Below are 19,526 nucleotides of genomic sequence, written 5' to 3'. Positions count from 1 at the left end.
AAATCTGTTACAAGAGAGTCATTTTGCGCACGTGTACGTATGTCGCATTAATAATAAGTATTTAATCTGCTTATGTAAAGAGATCGTTAGTAATACAAAATACTTGTTGCGCAACAAATTATTCACGTACGACTCGTATAATTATTAAATTAATATTCATTATCAACATTATTTCTCTAAAGACAACGTGGAAATATATAAAATAAAATTCAAAAAATGACAGTTTATACTACTTAAAAGGCTGTGTTAAATTAATTGAAGTATTATCTTAACAAACCTAAACTTGTCTCCCAACTTTGAAACTGTTAACGGGTTCAAATTAGTTCAGTAGTTTTTTTATTCAGCGTTTATAGTATCATAACATTAAATTTATTGTAAGTGAAATTAATTAAACTTTTTGCTCGAATAACTGTTTCAGCATGATAAATTATTCACACTAATTATAAAATCATTAAACTAATATTCTTGTCTTCACAAACGAATATATCACTTTTGTAAAAGAAAAAAAAAAAAAAACTATATTAAAATATCTAAACTAATATTCAGGAATTGATAAATTATTCACGCGACTCGTGGAGTTGTCAAATTAGTTCGAGTATTATCTCAACAAAATCTAAAACTAGTCTCCTGGCTTTGGAAACTGTCGACATTCAAATTAACTAGTTCGCTAGTTTATTCAGCATTTACGGTCGCAGCATTGGATCTATCGTAAGTCGAAATTAATTAGACTTCTTGCTCAAATGGGTGCGCCATAATTTATCCCGATACGAAGTCGTTTGCGCGAAGTGCGGGAAACGATAAGGGCGACCTACCAACATGCACACGATCTGCCCGAGCGATCGCCTAATATCGCGCCGTGCCTAAACGATCGCCCCGCGAAGCGAAATGTCGGCTGGTAGCGCTCAAAGTGTTTGCGCACAGGGAGATTCTACAACCTCGACGACACTCTGCTCGTCAACAGACATGCTCGTCTCTCATGAGCACCGGCGAACTCATAAATCTCCAACGGAGTGCATGCTGACGTGCAGGCGGCCTCGCGCTTATGATGAGACTTGTTCGTCTGTCTCATGACACAGGTATTTCGTACTCGGATATTCGGCGCGTTTCGAGAGGCGCGGACAGTCGACTCATAACGCGTACGTCGCATATCTCGCTGCACTCCGATGCACCCGCATGCGAGTCGCGATGAGATCAACGCAGCCGTTTCCGTCAGCTCGAGCGGCGGCAATTGACCCGCATTTCCGACACACTCTTTCCTCACTTAAATGAGAGAGAAAAAAAAAAGCAACTGAGAGAATCATCAGCTAATTAATTCCTCGGCAAGCAGAATTGTCTCGGTTGCTAAATTTCTATATTAAATGAATTCAAACAATTATATCACCAATCACGTGCCACTATTTTTAATAAATTTACAATGTACAGTTTTTTACAGCAATTTGATAATTAAATATCTTAATATCAATTAAGATCCCTTTTATTATCTCCCCCACAGGAAATAAATATTGTGAAAAATATTATCTCAACCAGAAATCAAATTTGGATCTTCCATTCTCCAGGCAGGCATCTTATAAAAAAAAAAAAAACATTTTTATAAATTTTTATAAAATTTTTTTACAGCAACGACTGCCCGTCCCGTTTCCGTTTGCCATAATAAAAAAAACCATAATAAAAAAAAAATCTTACAGAGATGTGTGTAAAATGTTTCCAATAATTTTTAAGAAAAGTCTTGGCATGACATCAAATGTCTTATTAAATCGTATGGATAGAGCTGTTTATTTTTAATTGATGTTAATGATGGATTTTTGTTATGTAAGTTTCATGTTATGAAAATAGAATTCTGCAGAAGACAGTTTGAGAACCGTTGTAGACATTGTATTCAGCATCGTTATTACAGTATCTGAATATGTTTCAAGATATAATTTACGTTGTTTAGTATTATTTACAGTATAAACAGAATAACAACAAGAGAAAGAGCATATTATAACAATGCCACTAAAAACCAGTTCATTAAATCAACGATATAATTAAAGTTTCATATAATACACAGGTTATTTATAATTCCATTATTTTCTGCAAGTTTCGAATCATTAAAAAATTATAAATTTTTTGAAGAAATATCTCACTCGCGATGACAATTACACTTGTTTATATTCCCTTTCTGTTTCTTATTTTGATCGAGTTCTCAAAGTAGCGTTCAAAAATACCAAATCGTCCATTCTTTTCAATATCAGCCTGCATCAATGTCCGCATCAATCGATAACCATTTTTATTTTATCCAATTGATGTTATAGAAATCTCTCCTCGGAGAGAAAAGATTCGCGGCATTAAACTCGCGCCAAGCCTTCCCGATTTTTCGCGCCATTTGTTCCGAACGTTACACGTCCCCCGTTCCAGCTAGTGAGAAATCGCTGAATTGGAGTTTAAAGTTTTATGCAAAGGATCAATCCATTCCGCCTTGTCTCTATTTCACCACGCTTCACGAAGCCGAGTTTATTCCGGTTCCGTTCTCCGATCGAGGACAGTCGCACGGCCTCGCGGGACATCGCGCAAACTTAAATCTCTTCTCGGCAAAAGATTTATACTTAGGACGCGATAGACGCGACTACACTGGTTTTCCTGTTTCGCGAACGGAATATTTCGGTTCCCCTTTTACCGACGAGATCGCAAGATCCGTATATAATTTATCTTGTTTAAGATACCGAGGATTACCTGAGGAAATAATTTAATCTTCACGTCAAAGCGTCTTTTCTTTTTTTAACTCTCATCACACAAGAGACAATTTGCGGAAGCTAAATAATTTTTAAACGGCAAAAATTTGTTTAACAAACACTGTTTAACATATTTGGATTTCAATTCAAAATGTATGATATATAAATGTTATATAATTTTAATAAAATTGGAAAACAATTATATGGAATTATATTCAGCGGTGAAAGACATTTCAATTTTCCAGAAATTTCAAAATTTCAATTACGCTTATCTCGAAGATATATATATATATATATATATTTAGATTTACTGGCTGCTGCCAAAATCCGTCCGATATGGAACGGTATGTATTTCGCGATACCGTTGCATCAGAAACAATTAGCGTGAAAGTTTGTTAATTTGGAGGCTGTAACGCGCGAGAAAGCTATTAGCACAGAAATGTCTGCTAACGTCATCCTGTGTGCAAAGTAATTACTCTGGAAATTTATAGAGTTGGCACAATTTCACAATATAAACTTCATCACGTGTAATGCGGGCCCGAAATAATAAATACATAGAAATTTATCCTAGTTGTAATAAGTCTGCAACTGCGCGAGAATATTGGTGCCAGCTATGTTGAAATTAATCACGCGAAGGCGGCGATGATAACATCACGTATTGTATTTCGCAGCGAATATTTCACAGTCACGTTTAACGCGAGAAAGGTGACATATAATTGCAGGCGCACCGCACGCGTATCAATACTTCAATTATTTTCACGTAACGCTATTGAGAGACAGAAATTTAATACAATACGTTTTTGCACGTGCGTCTCTCGCACATTCATCGATTCGGTCCATTGTCTAAATTTATTCGTGCAAAAAAATATATATACGTGTACTCTCTTAATTGCGCACCACGTAGCGAAAGCAGAATTTAGTCACGACAAAATGTCGAGAGATAACATAATTCAATTTTTCTTCTCTTCAACTACTAAGACGGAGAAGAACTTCCGTCGCGTAAAGTCGCGTGGGAAAAAAAAAAAAAAAAAAAAAAAATAAAGAAAACACGGACCGCTTTATAGATACAGTAAGCGAGATGCATTAAAAAGTTCGTAAATTTCTTATGAATGAATGCATTAGGATGACAAAGCAAGACGTTTCCCCGTTAAGCGCAGACGCCTCTCAGCAAGTATATACCTTCATTTGTGCGTGCTCGTAACTTTTTGAGAAAAGAGAAGAGTACAAACACGTGGACACTCCCTCGCGGACCTCGGAATCTCCGTCGGAGACGTTCGGATTGAGAGGGTAGGACTTATTCAACGCGAGCCGAGGATTTCGTAAAACAAGTCCATTAAAATAAATCTATTAGACGGGCTCGCTTGCTCGGGGAGGGGGGGGGGCGGGGTTCGTTTTGCTCCCGTCTCTTCGTTGAACATTGAAGTTTCAATCCTCGTGACAAAGGCGGACCTTAGAGCCTTACTGCAGCCGTGACAACGTTAACTTGTTTATTTAATTGTGCGCGCCTTACGCGCAATAAAGTCGCATCGGCTTGCCCACTGTCTCGAAACAAACTTGGCTTTGTTCGTTCGACGTCGACATCGACGACATTCTTCTTTGTGCGCGACATTTATATGCATGTAGAAACGGAGAAACGAATGTGGAGCCAATGACGGTCGTAGTCGTCGTCGTTGTCGTTGCCAAATCGGAATCGGCGGTGACAGAAAATTGGGAGTAACGCGATCGGGGAGGGATGGAGGGAGGGAGGGAGGGATTGATCGCGTCCGGCCGAACGCTATTTCTGCGGGTATAATTGAACGGACGACACAGAGGCAGCAGATTAATCGCGAATCTTAATCGCCCGGAGAATCGCAAGGAGGCGCGCCGTTGTTGCACAATGCTGCTCTCACGTTGATTAAAATACAAAGCTGAGGCAAGCCAGTTTATTTCGAGTTTCGGCCGACGTTTGTTATATAGCGCGTATTTTGCGACTCCCGAACTTCAGAAGTTGACCGTTCGATCGACTATTTTCCTTCGAACGTTTTACCGCTAAAAATATGGCGTTAATACCATGGTATCGCTCGCTCACGTACATGCTCGTAACTACCGTCGTTCCATCTCGCTGAGAAACTCGGAGTCTGAAATGAATGCCCGAGCTATCTATTACTCGCTTTGGGCTAGAATACATAATATATGATACTTATGTTCTCATTGATATCCGATATTTAACTGATTACCCTTCAGAATTTGATTTATGCCACTTTCACGGCTTAAACGACTCGACCAACGGAGCGGTACTCGGATCGATACTCGGTGATGCCCACCATCTCGAGCGTGGGCAAAAACGGCACGGCCGTTTCGCCTTGGCGGAAATGGTAGGTTGCGATAAGCGCCGCGATATCGCCTCTAGACCTAATGAAACTTTCATCCGCGAGATGCGGATGCAAGTCTGCAAAAGGTTAGAAGTACTGCGATCGACCTGACCTATCTCCGATGCAATTAGTCCGGCAGACTGGGGTCTGTCGACGCGAGTCCCCCAGGAGAGGGGGGGGGAGGGATTTCGTAATCGAGTTCCTTCCCATTGATAACGAGACACTCGCTATCGAGGAATTGATACAATCTATCAAGTTCCGGTATTGTTTCATCTAGTCGCGCGGATGGATATATTGGAAATGCATTTGATAGGCTTTTTGTATGTCAACTCACAAGCTAAATTCTAAAGCTTTACTGCGAAACCGATTTGAAACACCGTCGAACGGCGAATAAAGAAGAAAGTTTTTATAACCTTTTTATAAAAGATATTTAGAGAAAATGGAAGTTGGTTAACTTTACAGCATAACGAACTAAGAGAATATATATTCCAGCAAACAGTTTTAGTATTAAACAAAAAACACGTTAAATTGAAAACTTTAGTTTGAATCATTAAGTCGAAAAATCAATATTCATTAAAAAGATATACTCCAATTTATTTATATTTCAATATTATTTAATAACTTTCCTAATGCAGAGTCTTTCGAAGGATAATTCTGAATTCTATATTCGTGATTTACTGCCTATTCAGAATCTAAATAGAAATGACAATGGTGTCTGGAAGATTCTTAATCCTATTAAAGAGAACGACCTCGAAGGGGGGGGATATGGCCGATGTAATGAGGATACTTGTAGGATCAAGCTCTTAGCAATTTGAATTTCATCATTATGTCCGAAAATAGTGCCAATTAGTGCGGAAATCCATCTCTAAGGACTCGGGCTTTCGTGCAGTCGAAAGGGTACGTCGTCGATTGCGCCTGCTGGTGACGGAACGTCAAGCCACGGGGCGTAATTGGGGCGAATTCCTCGAGTGCCCTGCTTGCTTGTCATTTCGACCGAAATCCTGTTTAAGGATTTGTACCTGGCACGCGATATTCCGGCAATTGCTTTTCGCTAATTGCTGCTCGCAGCAATACGGGAGTCTCATGCGCGTTCACGTGTTAACTGTCAAGCTCGTCACTCACTTTCCTCACGTCTTATGGGGTTGTGTTTTAATCGTGATTAAAACTTCGCGATCCCGACACTAATCCCGAAATGCGCAAGCCGCAGATGTAAGCGACATCTGTGTCAAAAATTTTTTGACACAGATCTCCGAAGATGAAAAAAGTAATATTAGAGATATTTCTTATTATTTAGCTAAAATAGAAATTACATATATTTAAGTGTGTTAATCGAGTGTGTTTCTCGACTCTAATTTCTTTCATCGTAAAGCCTAACGAACCTTACTTTTGTCCTCTTTAGGTGTTTGTCCGAATACTATCTCACTCGACACGACGGATAATAAGACTTAGATGCATTTCATGCATTTTTTTAAATGCAAAAATTAACATACATTATTACAAAGATGGAAATTAATACAGGGCCGCTTCTCTGCCGGAGCAATCTTGTTTTCCGCGAGTCAATTTCAGCAGTAGATTTTTCATTTTCTCTCTATTCGCGAAAATAAACTCGCGTTGTTGAATTGTCTTCGCGTAATTGCTATTTGACGCTCCAATTCGCGCGACGAAGCCGCAGCACCCCCGCGGGGGGGGGGGGGTGGAGGGCGATTATTCTTGAAAAACGGCGAGCTAATGCTACGAGATGAGCGCTCGGCGCCTCGCACGTGGCGTTGGTAATCTTCATTAGCCACGGTAGAAAGAAACGCGGTAATTAATGTCGCAAGATAACTCGAAATAATTTACGCGTCACGACCAAGCGGCGTTGAGCTGCTAAACGGCCGCTCTTTTGCAAACGCGAAGGCCGCGCTCTGCTCTCGCGCATTCGCGCCTTCGGGCGAGCGATTTAATCTCTGGCCAGTGAATCGTGATTCGCACGAATAATTTCGCAGGCGTGGGTTCCCAACTTCATTTCATTCCGCATTCACCTTTTCGCAAGGTCGCTCGTCACACCGGGACGGGGGAAAAGTAGGATTAGTTTTACAGGATAATGTCGCGACAATGAGTCGGCAGATGAGGGGCAACACGAGCTGAAATACCGTGTTACCCGTGAAACGTGAAAGGAGTGCCTGGGTATCGAAGTAAAATATAATTACCTTGCTGCAAATGCATTTTGCATTTCGTTCGAGGGTAATGCAGCCCGTGTGCACGCTCGCAATTCGAGGAATGTGTTGCCAGCGGGTTGGATGTTCGCGGTGGTGCTTCGCCGCGTGAAATTCGTTTAATATCCTTGTAACGCGATATATTTATTATGTTACGCTCGCGGATAATTCGCCGCTTTTCGGGATATTTATACGTTCCGTCGGGTGGTCCAAATTACGCACTTTTATTATTTCTACGCTCCCTCGTCGTCTCGTATTTCCGGAGTGAATAGATCTCCATTCTCGGATTCTGTGGTATGTGAATGTCCGCGACGAATTCATGCGTATGAACGGTCGAGCGAATTTCAAGCTCGAGGATCGTTCCCCATCGCATTGTTGCGGTTTCGGGATCGGCCTCTCATTTTGAAAACCGTCGGATACCCGATCGTATTTCGGATATGCGTTTTTTTTTCCAGCCTGCTCTCTCGCGCAATGAAAGCTTAATGGGAACGAAAGTTATCTATTACTTTGGATTCATAAAAAAATAGAAAATTCCAATCTATTAAAGAAAAAAAAATCACTATAAGACTTTATACGAATCATGGAAATTATTTCACTGAATATTTTTTTCAAATAAAAAAAATAAAGTGCTATTTACGAAGAACGATTTTTTTCGAAGCTTCCGAACAAGGCCGCATGTTGGCGAAGCCTTTTCGCGTCTGGATACCGTTTGATCCAATTAAGCTTTCCCCATCGTGCGTAACGAGGTACAGAAGCGGCACAAATGGAGAACTGAAAAAGGGGAGAAATCACGACGCGTTCGGCATCGGGAACGATCCTCCGTGCGTTTCGCAATGGTACGTGTCGCTAATTGAACTGGATTCTGCAGGAAGAAGTCAGTCGAATGCCGTTGGCCTCTTTCTGTAGAATGCGATTCAACTGACGAGCTAGATACAAGAATCAAACAAGCCCATTTTCTTCGACGAAATTTAACTTTCAATAAATATGCGATTTATCGCTGGCTGCGAAAATTTGGCTGGTTTATATAAATTTCATTTTGTATTAATTTTTATCAAAACTCAATCAATCATTAGATACATATTGCGGATACAATGCAAGATTATATTACATCAGAATCGTATTTCAAAAATATATGATTGCAATATATATATATATATAAAATTCCGATCCGAAAGTATTCGATGACTAAGAATTTAGAGAAATGAAATGTGATATTAAAAAAAAAAAAAAAGTGTCTTATTGACGTTCGAAAAAGCGGGCTTGTCCGATTTTGCACTTTCATGCTGTTGATTGCTGAAACGCATGTCAAGGGACACGCGAGGGGACTGGTGTATGTTATGAAGTTACACGTACATAACACCGATAGAAGGAAATAAAAAAAGAACTGAGGGAAATGAAAGAGAGAACGAGAGACTCACCCAACGTTGGAGTTGTGTAGTCCCAGCTTTCAGCGTCGTTCTTGTAGACGTTGAGCTTTGTCGGCTGGAAAAGATAACAGACAACGGTATTTAAAATGTGGCTTCAAATATCACAGAAAATCGACGCGTAAATTGTATTTTTTTTCGCACACCAGAAAACAATGTGCCTCAATTGAAAACCTACGAATGTGAAAAAAAGAAAAAAAAGAGAGAGAGAGAGAGAAAACAGAAATAAAAAAATTAATTCAATGCTGTTACTAACTCGATTTTGCTAATTGAAGTTGATATCTCTTCGAAAATTTCGATTAGAGAGAGAGAGAGAGAGAAATTGGTCTACGAGAATTTTACATGCAAACATTGTAACCCTGTTGCAAAAAGCTAACCAGATGAGTATGTAACGTTATTATTGAGACAGTTTCATATCGAGTTTCCATTGAATGAGGAATAGCAAGTTATCCATAACTCAATATCGCAATTTTCGAGGGTACTGTGTATCGTCTCATATCCTCTTCGATTACAGCAACGAATAATCCGTGCTTGTTCTCAGTCGCCTAATGAATACTTCGGCGAATCTCTCGGGCATGCAAGACTAATTCGATTAGCCTAAGCGACGCGAATCCCCAGGTGTTAAATAGAGCAGCTCTCTCTCTCTCTCTCTCTCTCTCTCTCTCTCTCTCTGTCTCTCCCTCCCTCTCTCTCTTCGCAGAGCCTCCGGTGAATCGCCGTGAAATTCGTAGTTCCTCGGAAACTATACGGGCGTAACAAGCGATCGATCCTTTTGTCGGGAGTTTCGCTCTCTCTCGTCATCGGAAAAAAAATTCGCAATACGTTCGAGAGTGCATTATAACACGCGGGTATATACATACTCGCGACTACGCGAGCGCTTTCAGGACGCTTTCCACGATCGTAAAAACGTCACGCTTCAGGCTGAATAACCGCTCCCGGTATATCTCGCCGTCGTCTACTGCGATAATAATTCTGCGAGTAAAACCCAGGGCAGGGAAAGTAAAGCGGCGTAGACAGGAGAGATACAGCGATCCAGCTTAGTTGCGTTTACCAACCGCGCCGAGCGGAAAAAGTTAACGCCCGCCTGCAATAAGTCGTCACATTCCACCTTTTTGCAGGTGGGCAAGGCAGAAAGGCAGGCAGGCAGGCAGGCACGGCTTCGCGCTCTTGAGACGAGCTTTACAATTACATTTCCTGCCATTATAGCCACCATATAAAGTTACACGTTGACTTCGAATGATAACTTCGGAGCGTTATCTCAAGAGAAAGGCTTTATAGGTCACGTCAAGGAAATATATATCTTCGTCCTCCACGTTCGCTCGGTGAATTTGTTTTCTTATTTCCAACCGCATCTGCGGTTCGCATCAATTTTTCTCGCGAATATCAGATAAAATGTGCGAAAGTAAAATAATGCATTTCATGAAGGCGTGCGTTTAATTCGATGCAATAAACTATAGGAAAATTAACGGAAATATTTTTCCTGATCATTATTCTTTCTTTTTTCTTTTTCTTTAGAAAAGCTTACTGGCATTTTATAGAGGTAAGAAACATTGTTTAGATCCTAATTATTAATCACTTTTGAAAAAAATTTTAAACATAACTTTATTACATTTTGCTTTATCTCAATATTTCCAAATTTTCTTTTCTCCTTTTCTCGTCAAAATTTGGAACAATTAGAAAGAATTGGTGAAATAAAAAATATGAAGAAAAGCCGAGAAAATAGAACAGGCTGTCAGATGTGGTCGAAGTTCGTTTACTTGTGGTAACGAAGCTAGAGGCTCTGTTAAAAGGATTTATTATAAAAAAAAAAAAACCAAGAAAAGAAAACCAGACGATGTCGTCTTAATGTAGTTGTATTAGGTCGCGAGGCGAGCGCAATGCGCGATTCTTTTCGAGTTAATCATATTTAAGAAAGCTATTCGTCGCGCCGAATACGCGCTAACACGTCTTTATTATCCAAGATGTTAAATAACCATTCTATTTTCATAGTTCGTTTTTATGAGGGAGAGAGAGAGAGAGAGAGAGAGAGAGAGAGAGAGATGGAAGCTGCAAGATTTTAACAAAAATCACTTTTTTCAATGTCATACAAAAAAAAAAGAATAAAAAATTATACAGATATTTTTAAATTTTATAAAATATTTTTCTTCGATAAATTCACTGTCATCTGAGTTTTCTGAAATATTAAATTTAGTAGTTTCATCTATATTTAAGAATGATTTTTGCGCGCACTTTTATATTTTTACTTTTATATTTTCGATTACAATATTTTACATAACCTGAAATCGTATTGATTATCTCAATCTTTATTTATAGTGTATTTATACAGTTTATCAATCAATCAAATCTTCTCTCTTGGAAAATTACGGCTAATATATATATATAATCTCATTAATACGAAAGAATTATATTATTTTTTTTCTCTCATATCGGCTTTCATTTTCAGATATTATTCCTCAAAACATTTATATCTAGAATAAAAGCTACTTTCAATAATTTCATTCTGCACCGCAGAAAATATCCTTGTTTCTCGTATTATGGTAGGTTCTATTTCCGTGCAATCGATCGGTGCGGCTCATTGCACGTGCAATTTCTGGGCAATCTTGCCGCAATTTACAGGGAGTTACAGTTACACGTGTGCTCCACTCCAAGCAGACGGTATAAAATACTATTTTCATTCTTCACAGAAAACCGATGATTTTTCACGTGAACTCTGCACGTGCCGCTATTGTCGCGTTATTAATACTAATTGCGGATTCCTCCTTCCGGAGAAATGGAGAACACACCGGTTAAATTCGAGGAAGAAGCTATTTTGTACGAGGATATTCGGAAGGTTTGCGTGAGAAACATATTCTCAAAGCCCTCTTCATGTCGCGTTGAAATTTTCAAAAGCTTAGATTGCTAACCTACGGCGTTGAAGTCGCTTTGAAGTCGCCGCGAGAATTATTCAACAGGATACAACCCTGATGTAGCTGCTGCTGCCCCTATATTTCGGGCTTAATCATTTTCCCCTGTGTGCATGCAATGCAGAAGGCTGACCTGCATCCACCCGCGCCGCCCGGAAGAGCGAAATTAGTTCCTCTTTATTGCGCCGAGGTGAGGTAATGCCGTTTACTTCGCCTCGGTGTTAGCCATTCCCGACATTAATCCACATAGAAAGTAACTTCGTATCTCTCTCTCTCTGTCTCATTGCGTCACTTGTAAGTGGCTGCGAGAATTTTCTTTCGCGACTGCGAAATTTTAATACGAGAAATGTTAACCTTCGTGAAAAAAATTTGTGCCGTAATAAGCAGATAGAACGTAATTTTACGCATAGAAATTTTATTAGGATGGATCATCGTCAGTTTAGTATGTTTATACACTTTGCATTACGTATGTTGAATAATAAGCCTCCTCATAAAATACTTTTAAGGAAAAGTTAACTTTTTTTTTTTTTTTCCTATCTTCCTATCTTCTGACTACAGACTTGACCTTTGTGTTCTCTCACTCGCCATATTCATAATTCAGAAGAGGAACTGAACTCCTCTGGCGGATATGCAGTAGCAAATGGGGCAGACTTTTGCGTGCCGCACACACATACACGTACACGCACACGTACACATATATACAAACGCAGCACGACCGGGAAAATTATTAAAGCCGGAAGATAAGGCGGCGCTATGTAGCGGGCGTAGTTGAATAATTCAAGCGACTCGAAAACGCTAATTTCACCGACGGGAGAGAGAGAGAGAGAGAGAGAGAGAGAGAGAGAGAGAGAGAGAGAGAGAGAAGATGTTCGCCTCGTTGGAGCACCTCATTTCGTTTCTGACGACGGACGAGCCTCTTCTTATTGGATTTGGGACGTTGAGTTAAGCATTGAGAACTGCGGGTGGATCCCGCTGGCGCATTAGTGCAGCCGATTTAGAATCGATGCTTTACGATGCCCTGCGAGAGATAATGTCGACTTCGCTTTCTACACGAATTATACACCAAGAAAAAGGTTTCTTTAGATTTAGCAATTCTATTTATTTCACTTGAATTTATTTAATTTAAACGACATAATTTTTTGTTAAACATCATTTTGTTGAATTAAGAGTTTTATTTTATCGTTAGACCATATTGTTTAATAGAAAAAAAAATATTATTATTTAAAAAAAATTTATCTTGGACCTAAATAATACTTTGTTTGGCTAGATTAAATATTGTTTCAATGAAAGAGATCCTTTAATATTATTGAAACATATGATGAAAAATTTATTTTTTTCAAACAATTTATTAAACAAATATTTCATTTAAAATAAAGCTCTTTATTATTTGAAAAATCAAACCATCGAATTTATTGAATCAGTCAATAATTGATTTGTTTGGACTATTTCAAAAAATAAATTTCTTTGAATCTAATAAAATTTATTAAATTCAAAGAAATCGTTCCCTCTGTGTACAACGAATAATAGCCGCGCAATAAAATAGCGCAATAAAATAGAAATTTATTTTTAAACTCAAAAGAGCTAGCTAACAAATTATCTCATTCCGGATGATGCGAGTCAGTTCTGAGTACACTTGAAAGAAATGTAAACCTGCAATTGGCAACTGTAGATTGCGGCGACGCGAGAAAGCTTTTCCGACTTGTGTAGAATATCGTTTCGCGAGTCAATACAAACTGTCGTGTAGTGAGTTATTTAGCTGGCCTACATACGATATTCCACAGGGTTTTCCATCGATCTTAATCTCTTAATAATAGTTAATCAATACTTGTCGGCACAACATTCGAGCGCTAATAGTTCGGCGCGGGTCAAAACTTGTTATGCGCTTAAATTCCAGTGAATTTCACTTTTTGAAATTACAATTAAAAAATATATGAGAGATTTAAAATCTGCATCGCGGCGTAATCTCTTTCATGAAAAAAAGCTCAGGATAATCGGCGCACAACTTACAACTTACTTTAGTAATCTGTGAGATGTCACTCGAAAGGATTTAAAATTTTAATTCTGTAAACATTTCAAAAAAAATACACCTTGGGTATAACATTACGCTGAGCGTCATGAGATTATGTGGAAAAAATTGTACGCGCCGACAGGCGAAAGTAAAAACTATATTAAAACTGTAATTTTCCCTAAAAAAGATAAACGAGATAGTCACATCAAGCTTTGATAATTGTCATAAAAATAGAAATAAAAAGAGAAATTGCATATAGAATTTCTGTTCACAATGCCTGATAGCAACGGCTGAATATAATTGCTGAACAGTGAAGATCCGAATCAAACGCATTTCCCTCATAAAACTTCTTTTCATCTACAATCGCTCGAATAACACGTCCCAAAATCGGGCAGGTCTCCCCTGCTGCAATCTATGGAATAGCACCATTGGCCGGATTCATACCGCGGAACGGAAAACGCGGAAAGCATGGACTATTGTTTCGCACTGAAACGTCGCTCTCGTAACGAGCCAACCGAACTCTTATTGATCCGCGAATCAGACGGCGCGTTACTGATTTATGATCGTCGACGAGAGCAAAAACGGATCGTTCCGATACCTCCGTTCCGTTCTCGTTGTACATATCATAGCCGCTTTTGACCCGCTTTTAGCTCGTTGTTAAAAGATTCCCCCTCTCCGAAAAAATATCCAGTGAAAAAAATGAAGATTTCCAAACTAACGTCATTATCCCAATTTTCCATCGCAAGAGGAATCTACAATTGAAAATGATAATTTTGTATTTTTCTTAATATTTGCGATATTTTTTTTTTTTATTATTATTATTCGCAGTATTGGGCAAAAAACATTTGAGAATTTATTTAAAATTCTGGAAATATCTTGCAATCAGACGTGGATTCGTATCGAGCGTAAAGAAAATAACATTCTGTTACGTAATTTAATATTTTACATACGCATTGAGGTTTAAGTAGGCCCGTCAACCTTTACGTTCAATGTAAATGCTATCGTATTAAAGAATATTTAAAATATTGTTCGGCGCTATCGAACTCCGAGCGCGCGATAAACATAAATTGCCGTGGGTGCGCGTATTTTTTTACTTCGTCGTAAGCAACGTGGAACGTGACGATCATTTCGCACGTGCAGAAATGCAGGGGGCCGGCAGGGGGGATTCGTGATTCCTCCGTCGAATAAAGGAAGATGATACCGCGCCAAGTAAGCCGCTTCGCGAAGACTCGCAAGCGTAATCTGCCACTGAGTTTCGCAGCGTCGAAGAACATAAAACAAACGCACGCGAGTTGAGAGCCGAATGAACGAGTGAGATTTCGTTGCCCCGTTCGTTGTAGCCATCGTCATAAAACTCCGATAACTTTTCTCCAGTCCTTTACGATTTCCTTTTATCTCTCTCCCTCTTTCTCTCTCTTTTTTTTTTTCGACCCTGCGGAAAAACGCGTTCAGCGATGCGAACGGACGAGGTAATCAACGCCGCGAATTAAATGCTCCACACAATGGTATTAAGTCTTTTCTCTTTCTTTATACAATATTTCGCCAAAACGTGATTCTCCACTCATATTTTTGAGCTTAAAAAAATTTGCGTTGAATTCGCGTTCTCCTGAAAATTTTAATTCGGGGAAAAATGAATATTTAATGTTACGACGCATCAAACGAACGTACGGGGAATAAATAATAGTAATGGAGGAGAGGCTATATACGAAATAAAGAAATGATCGGCTCGTAAACATCGTTCCTGATAGGCAATATTATTTATTAATCGCGAGCACACTTCCGATGGCGGCAGCGCGTATTTGCACGCGATAAAAATGTCTAAGCGTGTCCATCACTCGAGCCTTGACAGCTTGGCAGGCTTGACGAGCGGCGATACATAAAATTCGCCTCCGATACTGCGAACGGTACCGATGCGCTTTTATCTCTCCCCCGTGAGCTACTTCGGCGAAAAAAAAAAACCAGGAAAAAAGGAGAACGAGAGAGAAAGATAGAGCGAGTGGAAACATACGAGCTTGCAGCCTCTTTTGTTCCGCGGGGCAAACTTTTCCGCGATGGGAGCTTCTTCTTTTTTTCTACATGTCTGGTGCAACGTCATCGGTGTCGGAGGTCTATCCGCGGTTAAAGAGTAATAAAAGCCCGGAAACGAGATCTGTACGATCGACATAGAAATGTGCCCTGGAGTCGCATTCATCGCATAAGACCAGAAATATATGAAGAGAATAAAAAGAGAGAGAGAGAGAGAGAGAGAGAGAGACTCCTATTGTCCTCAAAGATAATCCGTATTTCTGTAAAATTTCTGCGTTAATAAATTTTCCCGCGCTCGCGTGTTGTAGATTCATTAAGATAAAATATCGCTTTCGATCCGACAACCGCATGCACAGGTTTGCTGCAGGTTTTAAACGCGTAATTGATGTAAACAGTGATATTATGGCGCAAACTCTCTCGCGTAATTGTCGTTTCGTACGCGCGAGGCTGCTGTTCGAACTCTATTTCTGATTCAGAATCGTAAATATGGCACACGTCACATATTTCTCGTAGCGAGAGCGTGCGGTTTAACGTCTAATTTCGGTTGTCAGCACCGCCGAGTATCCGTGGCGCGACACGCGAAAAAGAAATTTACTTGCTTGCTATTTGCGCCTCAAGTACTCGCGACATCCTGCCTGCACCCGCGTACATCATATCTACTTATTATCTTTTGCTATTTCTGTATTCGCCCTAACGGATTTCAATCAGATTCTCAAACAGATCTGTTAAAGCATTCGAAGTTAAATAAAGACCAAACTCTGTCATCCGTCCATATCCCTCAAGCCAAACTCGCGAAAAGTCATTCATTTGCGACCGCTCATAACTTGAAAGCCATCGGCATTTTGACATTTCAATTTACGTACAAGCGATTTTCTATTGATGAAAATTTCGCCATTTGTTACTAAAATTCTACTGTAAATTCTCTGGTAAACATTCGTTTCTCAATTTGATAAAGGAGAAGATGTATTGTGGACCGTGTATTATAACCATTCGTAATATTTTTAATATTAGATGACGAATTCTAGTAATTATTTAAGGAATCATTTATTTAGTAGTCCGTCATTACGCAATAGCGTTAATATGCCAGTACACAATTAGCCATTAAACATTTGTTATAAGGCATTTTTATTTTCGAGTATTTTGAAACTCTTCCAAAATATATTTTAGTATTACACGTATCTCTTTATTCTTCTTAAACTTGAGTGTATTATTATGTATGTGTATATAACGAGATTCTCTAAGCGTACTAGTTATATAGTTACTTTCGAGATTTTCATATTAAAGCAATTCTTCGATAATAATTTAAGTTTAGTCAAAAAATTTAAAAATCTGAAAGTTTATTTTGTAAAAATTATCCTCTTCGCAATTTGTCTGTGAGTGATCTTCTAATTAAAATAAATCAACATCTATCTCTATCTATTTTAACATTTCGTGATTATATTGATTTTTCTAACATTTCATTTTAAACAAATCATTTTATAATAAAATATTGTCTTTTTTAAACAAAATCAATTTCTTAAATTTAATTTTGTGATGGCTCATATTAACATCCCTGTCCCTCTTCGATATTATGCAGTGTCGCTATACTTTTTATAAATACTCAATGTAAATAAACATTTCATAACTTTGAATCTAAAACCTATTAAATAACACTTTGGTGAATATAATCGTTAAGTTTTCAATATTGATTATTGACAAAGTTATTGTACAAAATGTAAATGGGTAGCCATAATACCATCTTCTCTTCTATTTACAAAGAAACTCTCCTATTTAAATTTCTATTTAACCAAAGAACTCTCCTATTTAAGCTCTTACTTGATTTCGGCAAGTGTTTAAAAAGGAGCGTGCAGCTTTGTAAACGCATGTTTTTGTGTAAACGACGAGATGAAAACCGTTTCCGCAATTTTAAGACGCGCCAACTTTCGGAAATCGCCCGGCCGCGTTGTCAGTCCTGTCAAATTTGTCACGCCCGCGGCCAGTTTTCGCATCGGCCGACGGTCGCAACGCACTTTTGAGCAATGCGGCCTGAGTCACGTCAACTATGATTCAACGGCACGCGTGTATTCGCGAAAATTAAGTCGCCCACGTGGAAACGGCGCGCGATCCCGGAATCTGTCGAAATCGCGGCCAGATTTATTTCAACGCGCGTCCCTCAACGCCGTCATACCGTCCTCGTAATCAATGAACGAAAACTGGCCGGGGATGCGCGAACGGAACACGCAAGACATAAAGCACGCGTAAAACTAATCTCGCGTACATTTATACACATTTAACGATCTTATTTTGTCGAATAATTTATTAATATCGGAATAACTCCGAATAACGCATAAAGATGTAAAATCTTCCCGCGACGCGCGCCAAGTTTTCACACGTTTGCATTTCGAAAAATCTTTATTTTACTTACGTATGACAGAAGTGGCACACACACACACACACACACACACACACACACACACACACACACACACACACACACACACACACACACACACACACACACACACACACACACACACACACACACACACACACACACACACACACACACACACACACAAAATCTCGTTGCAGCTACGGACAGCTCGATATTAAATATTAACGTCACTCGCGATTTTCATTTCAATGTTCGCTGTCTGCTAAAAAATCGGTATTCACGTTACCGCCGGATAAATGAAGAAAAAGGAATCCGAATGGGACATTTAAACAGCACCGTGCATGATTTTGGAACCGGAGGAAGTACAACCCTTCCACGCGCAATTTTCGCGCAAAAAGATTCTGGGGGATTCCTCCGTCGTGCGGTTGAAAGCACGACGTTCTACAGAACAAATGATAATTACTCGCGTTCATTTCTCGTCTGACGTTGACGTTTCTGTTTGCGTCAAAGCTGCAAATGCGATTTATCGCTGAAAGCGGTATCGTCATAAACGCGGCTACGTGGGCCGCGTTATTTCGGTTAACGGCTCGCGAATTAGCGGTGGCCGTATTAATTACTACAATTTCTGGCTATGCCCCGTGGCGATATTGCTACGTAATACGTGCGTATATCGCGTGCTATCCATCGGTCGTCCTAATGGACCGGCGAAACGGAATACGATGTTATATATACGCGACTATAATTAATATAGTCTTAAATTTGCATATCGGGGAGAAAATGGCGAGAACCTTGACACGGCGTTTTGGTATTCAATCATGGTGTTTCGAGAAAATTAATATGCATGTGGAGCATCATACAGTGGATGTTCCAATTATTAACGATTGACGTTATATAATACCGATTCGCGATACATTAATAGCTGATTAAGTCCTATTCCATTTTATTTTACCTTGTCCTAATTAATGGTTTTCATGCATAAATACCTTGGAATACCTCTTTAAAGCGAGTGACGTCGGTATTATCGCGCGTTGCTGTAATTAAATGGAAATCGTGAAGGTGTATCGAATTTCACTTTTATACCAAAAAAGAAACAAAAATAAACTTTTTAAAACAATAAGATAATAGATGGAGCATTGCTCGACAGGAGGATCTTAAATATCCTATAATTTTTTTATTTTTCTTAATTGAATTTATATATATAAATTTGGAACAATTGCTTTTATCGCGAATCACGTATCAACAGACTTTCAACGCAGCCCGAAGCTGCATTCCTAAATCGATAATCAAATCTGAAAGTCGATTACCCCTCCCCTCCCCTCATTTTCCCATACGAAACTCTTATTAAAAATTTCTAAAGTTAGCAAAACAAAATGATGTCAATATGCAAAAATTATTATTCATAAAACGAATGGAAAAAGTAAAAACTATCGCTTCATTAAATCCACGCTCATTGTGTGTGGGTTTATTTTGCATTCTATGGAATTTCGCCTGCATATTTTAAATTTAATCTAAACGTTCACACATAGATGCACATTTAT

The 19,526-nt window shown here is 39.1% G+C and overlaps 1 protein-coding gene across 2 annotated transcripts in view; it reads right to left on the bottom strand.

Moving 5' to 3' along the window:
- sm (heterogeneous nuclear ribonucleoprotein L) overlaps nt 1-19,526 on the bottom strand; it is a 162,174-nt gene that overhangs the window by 48,132 nt on the left and 94,516 nt on the right. For both annotated transcript variants that reach the window (XM_089075942.1, XM_011639537.3), the window contains exon 6: nt 8,673-8,736. In XM_089075942.1, coding sequence (XP_088932068.1) covers nt 8,673-8,736 — 64 coding nt within the window. The remainder of the gene's footprint in view (nt 1-8,672; nt 8,737-19,526) is intronic.

This window comes from Pogonomyrmex barbatus, unplaced genomic scaffold (assembly GCF_055798465.1).
Source record: "Pogonomyrmex barbatus isolate J1 unplaced genomic scaffold, ASM5579846v1 scaffold2, whole genome shotgun sequence".
Taxonomy (NCBI): Eukaryota; Metazoa; Arthropoda; class Insecta; order Hymenoptera; family Formicidae; genus Pogonomyrmex; species Pogonomyrmex barbatus.
Note: the sequence above shows the minus strand (reverse complement) of the source record. Positions and strands in the feature narration are given on the sequence as shown.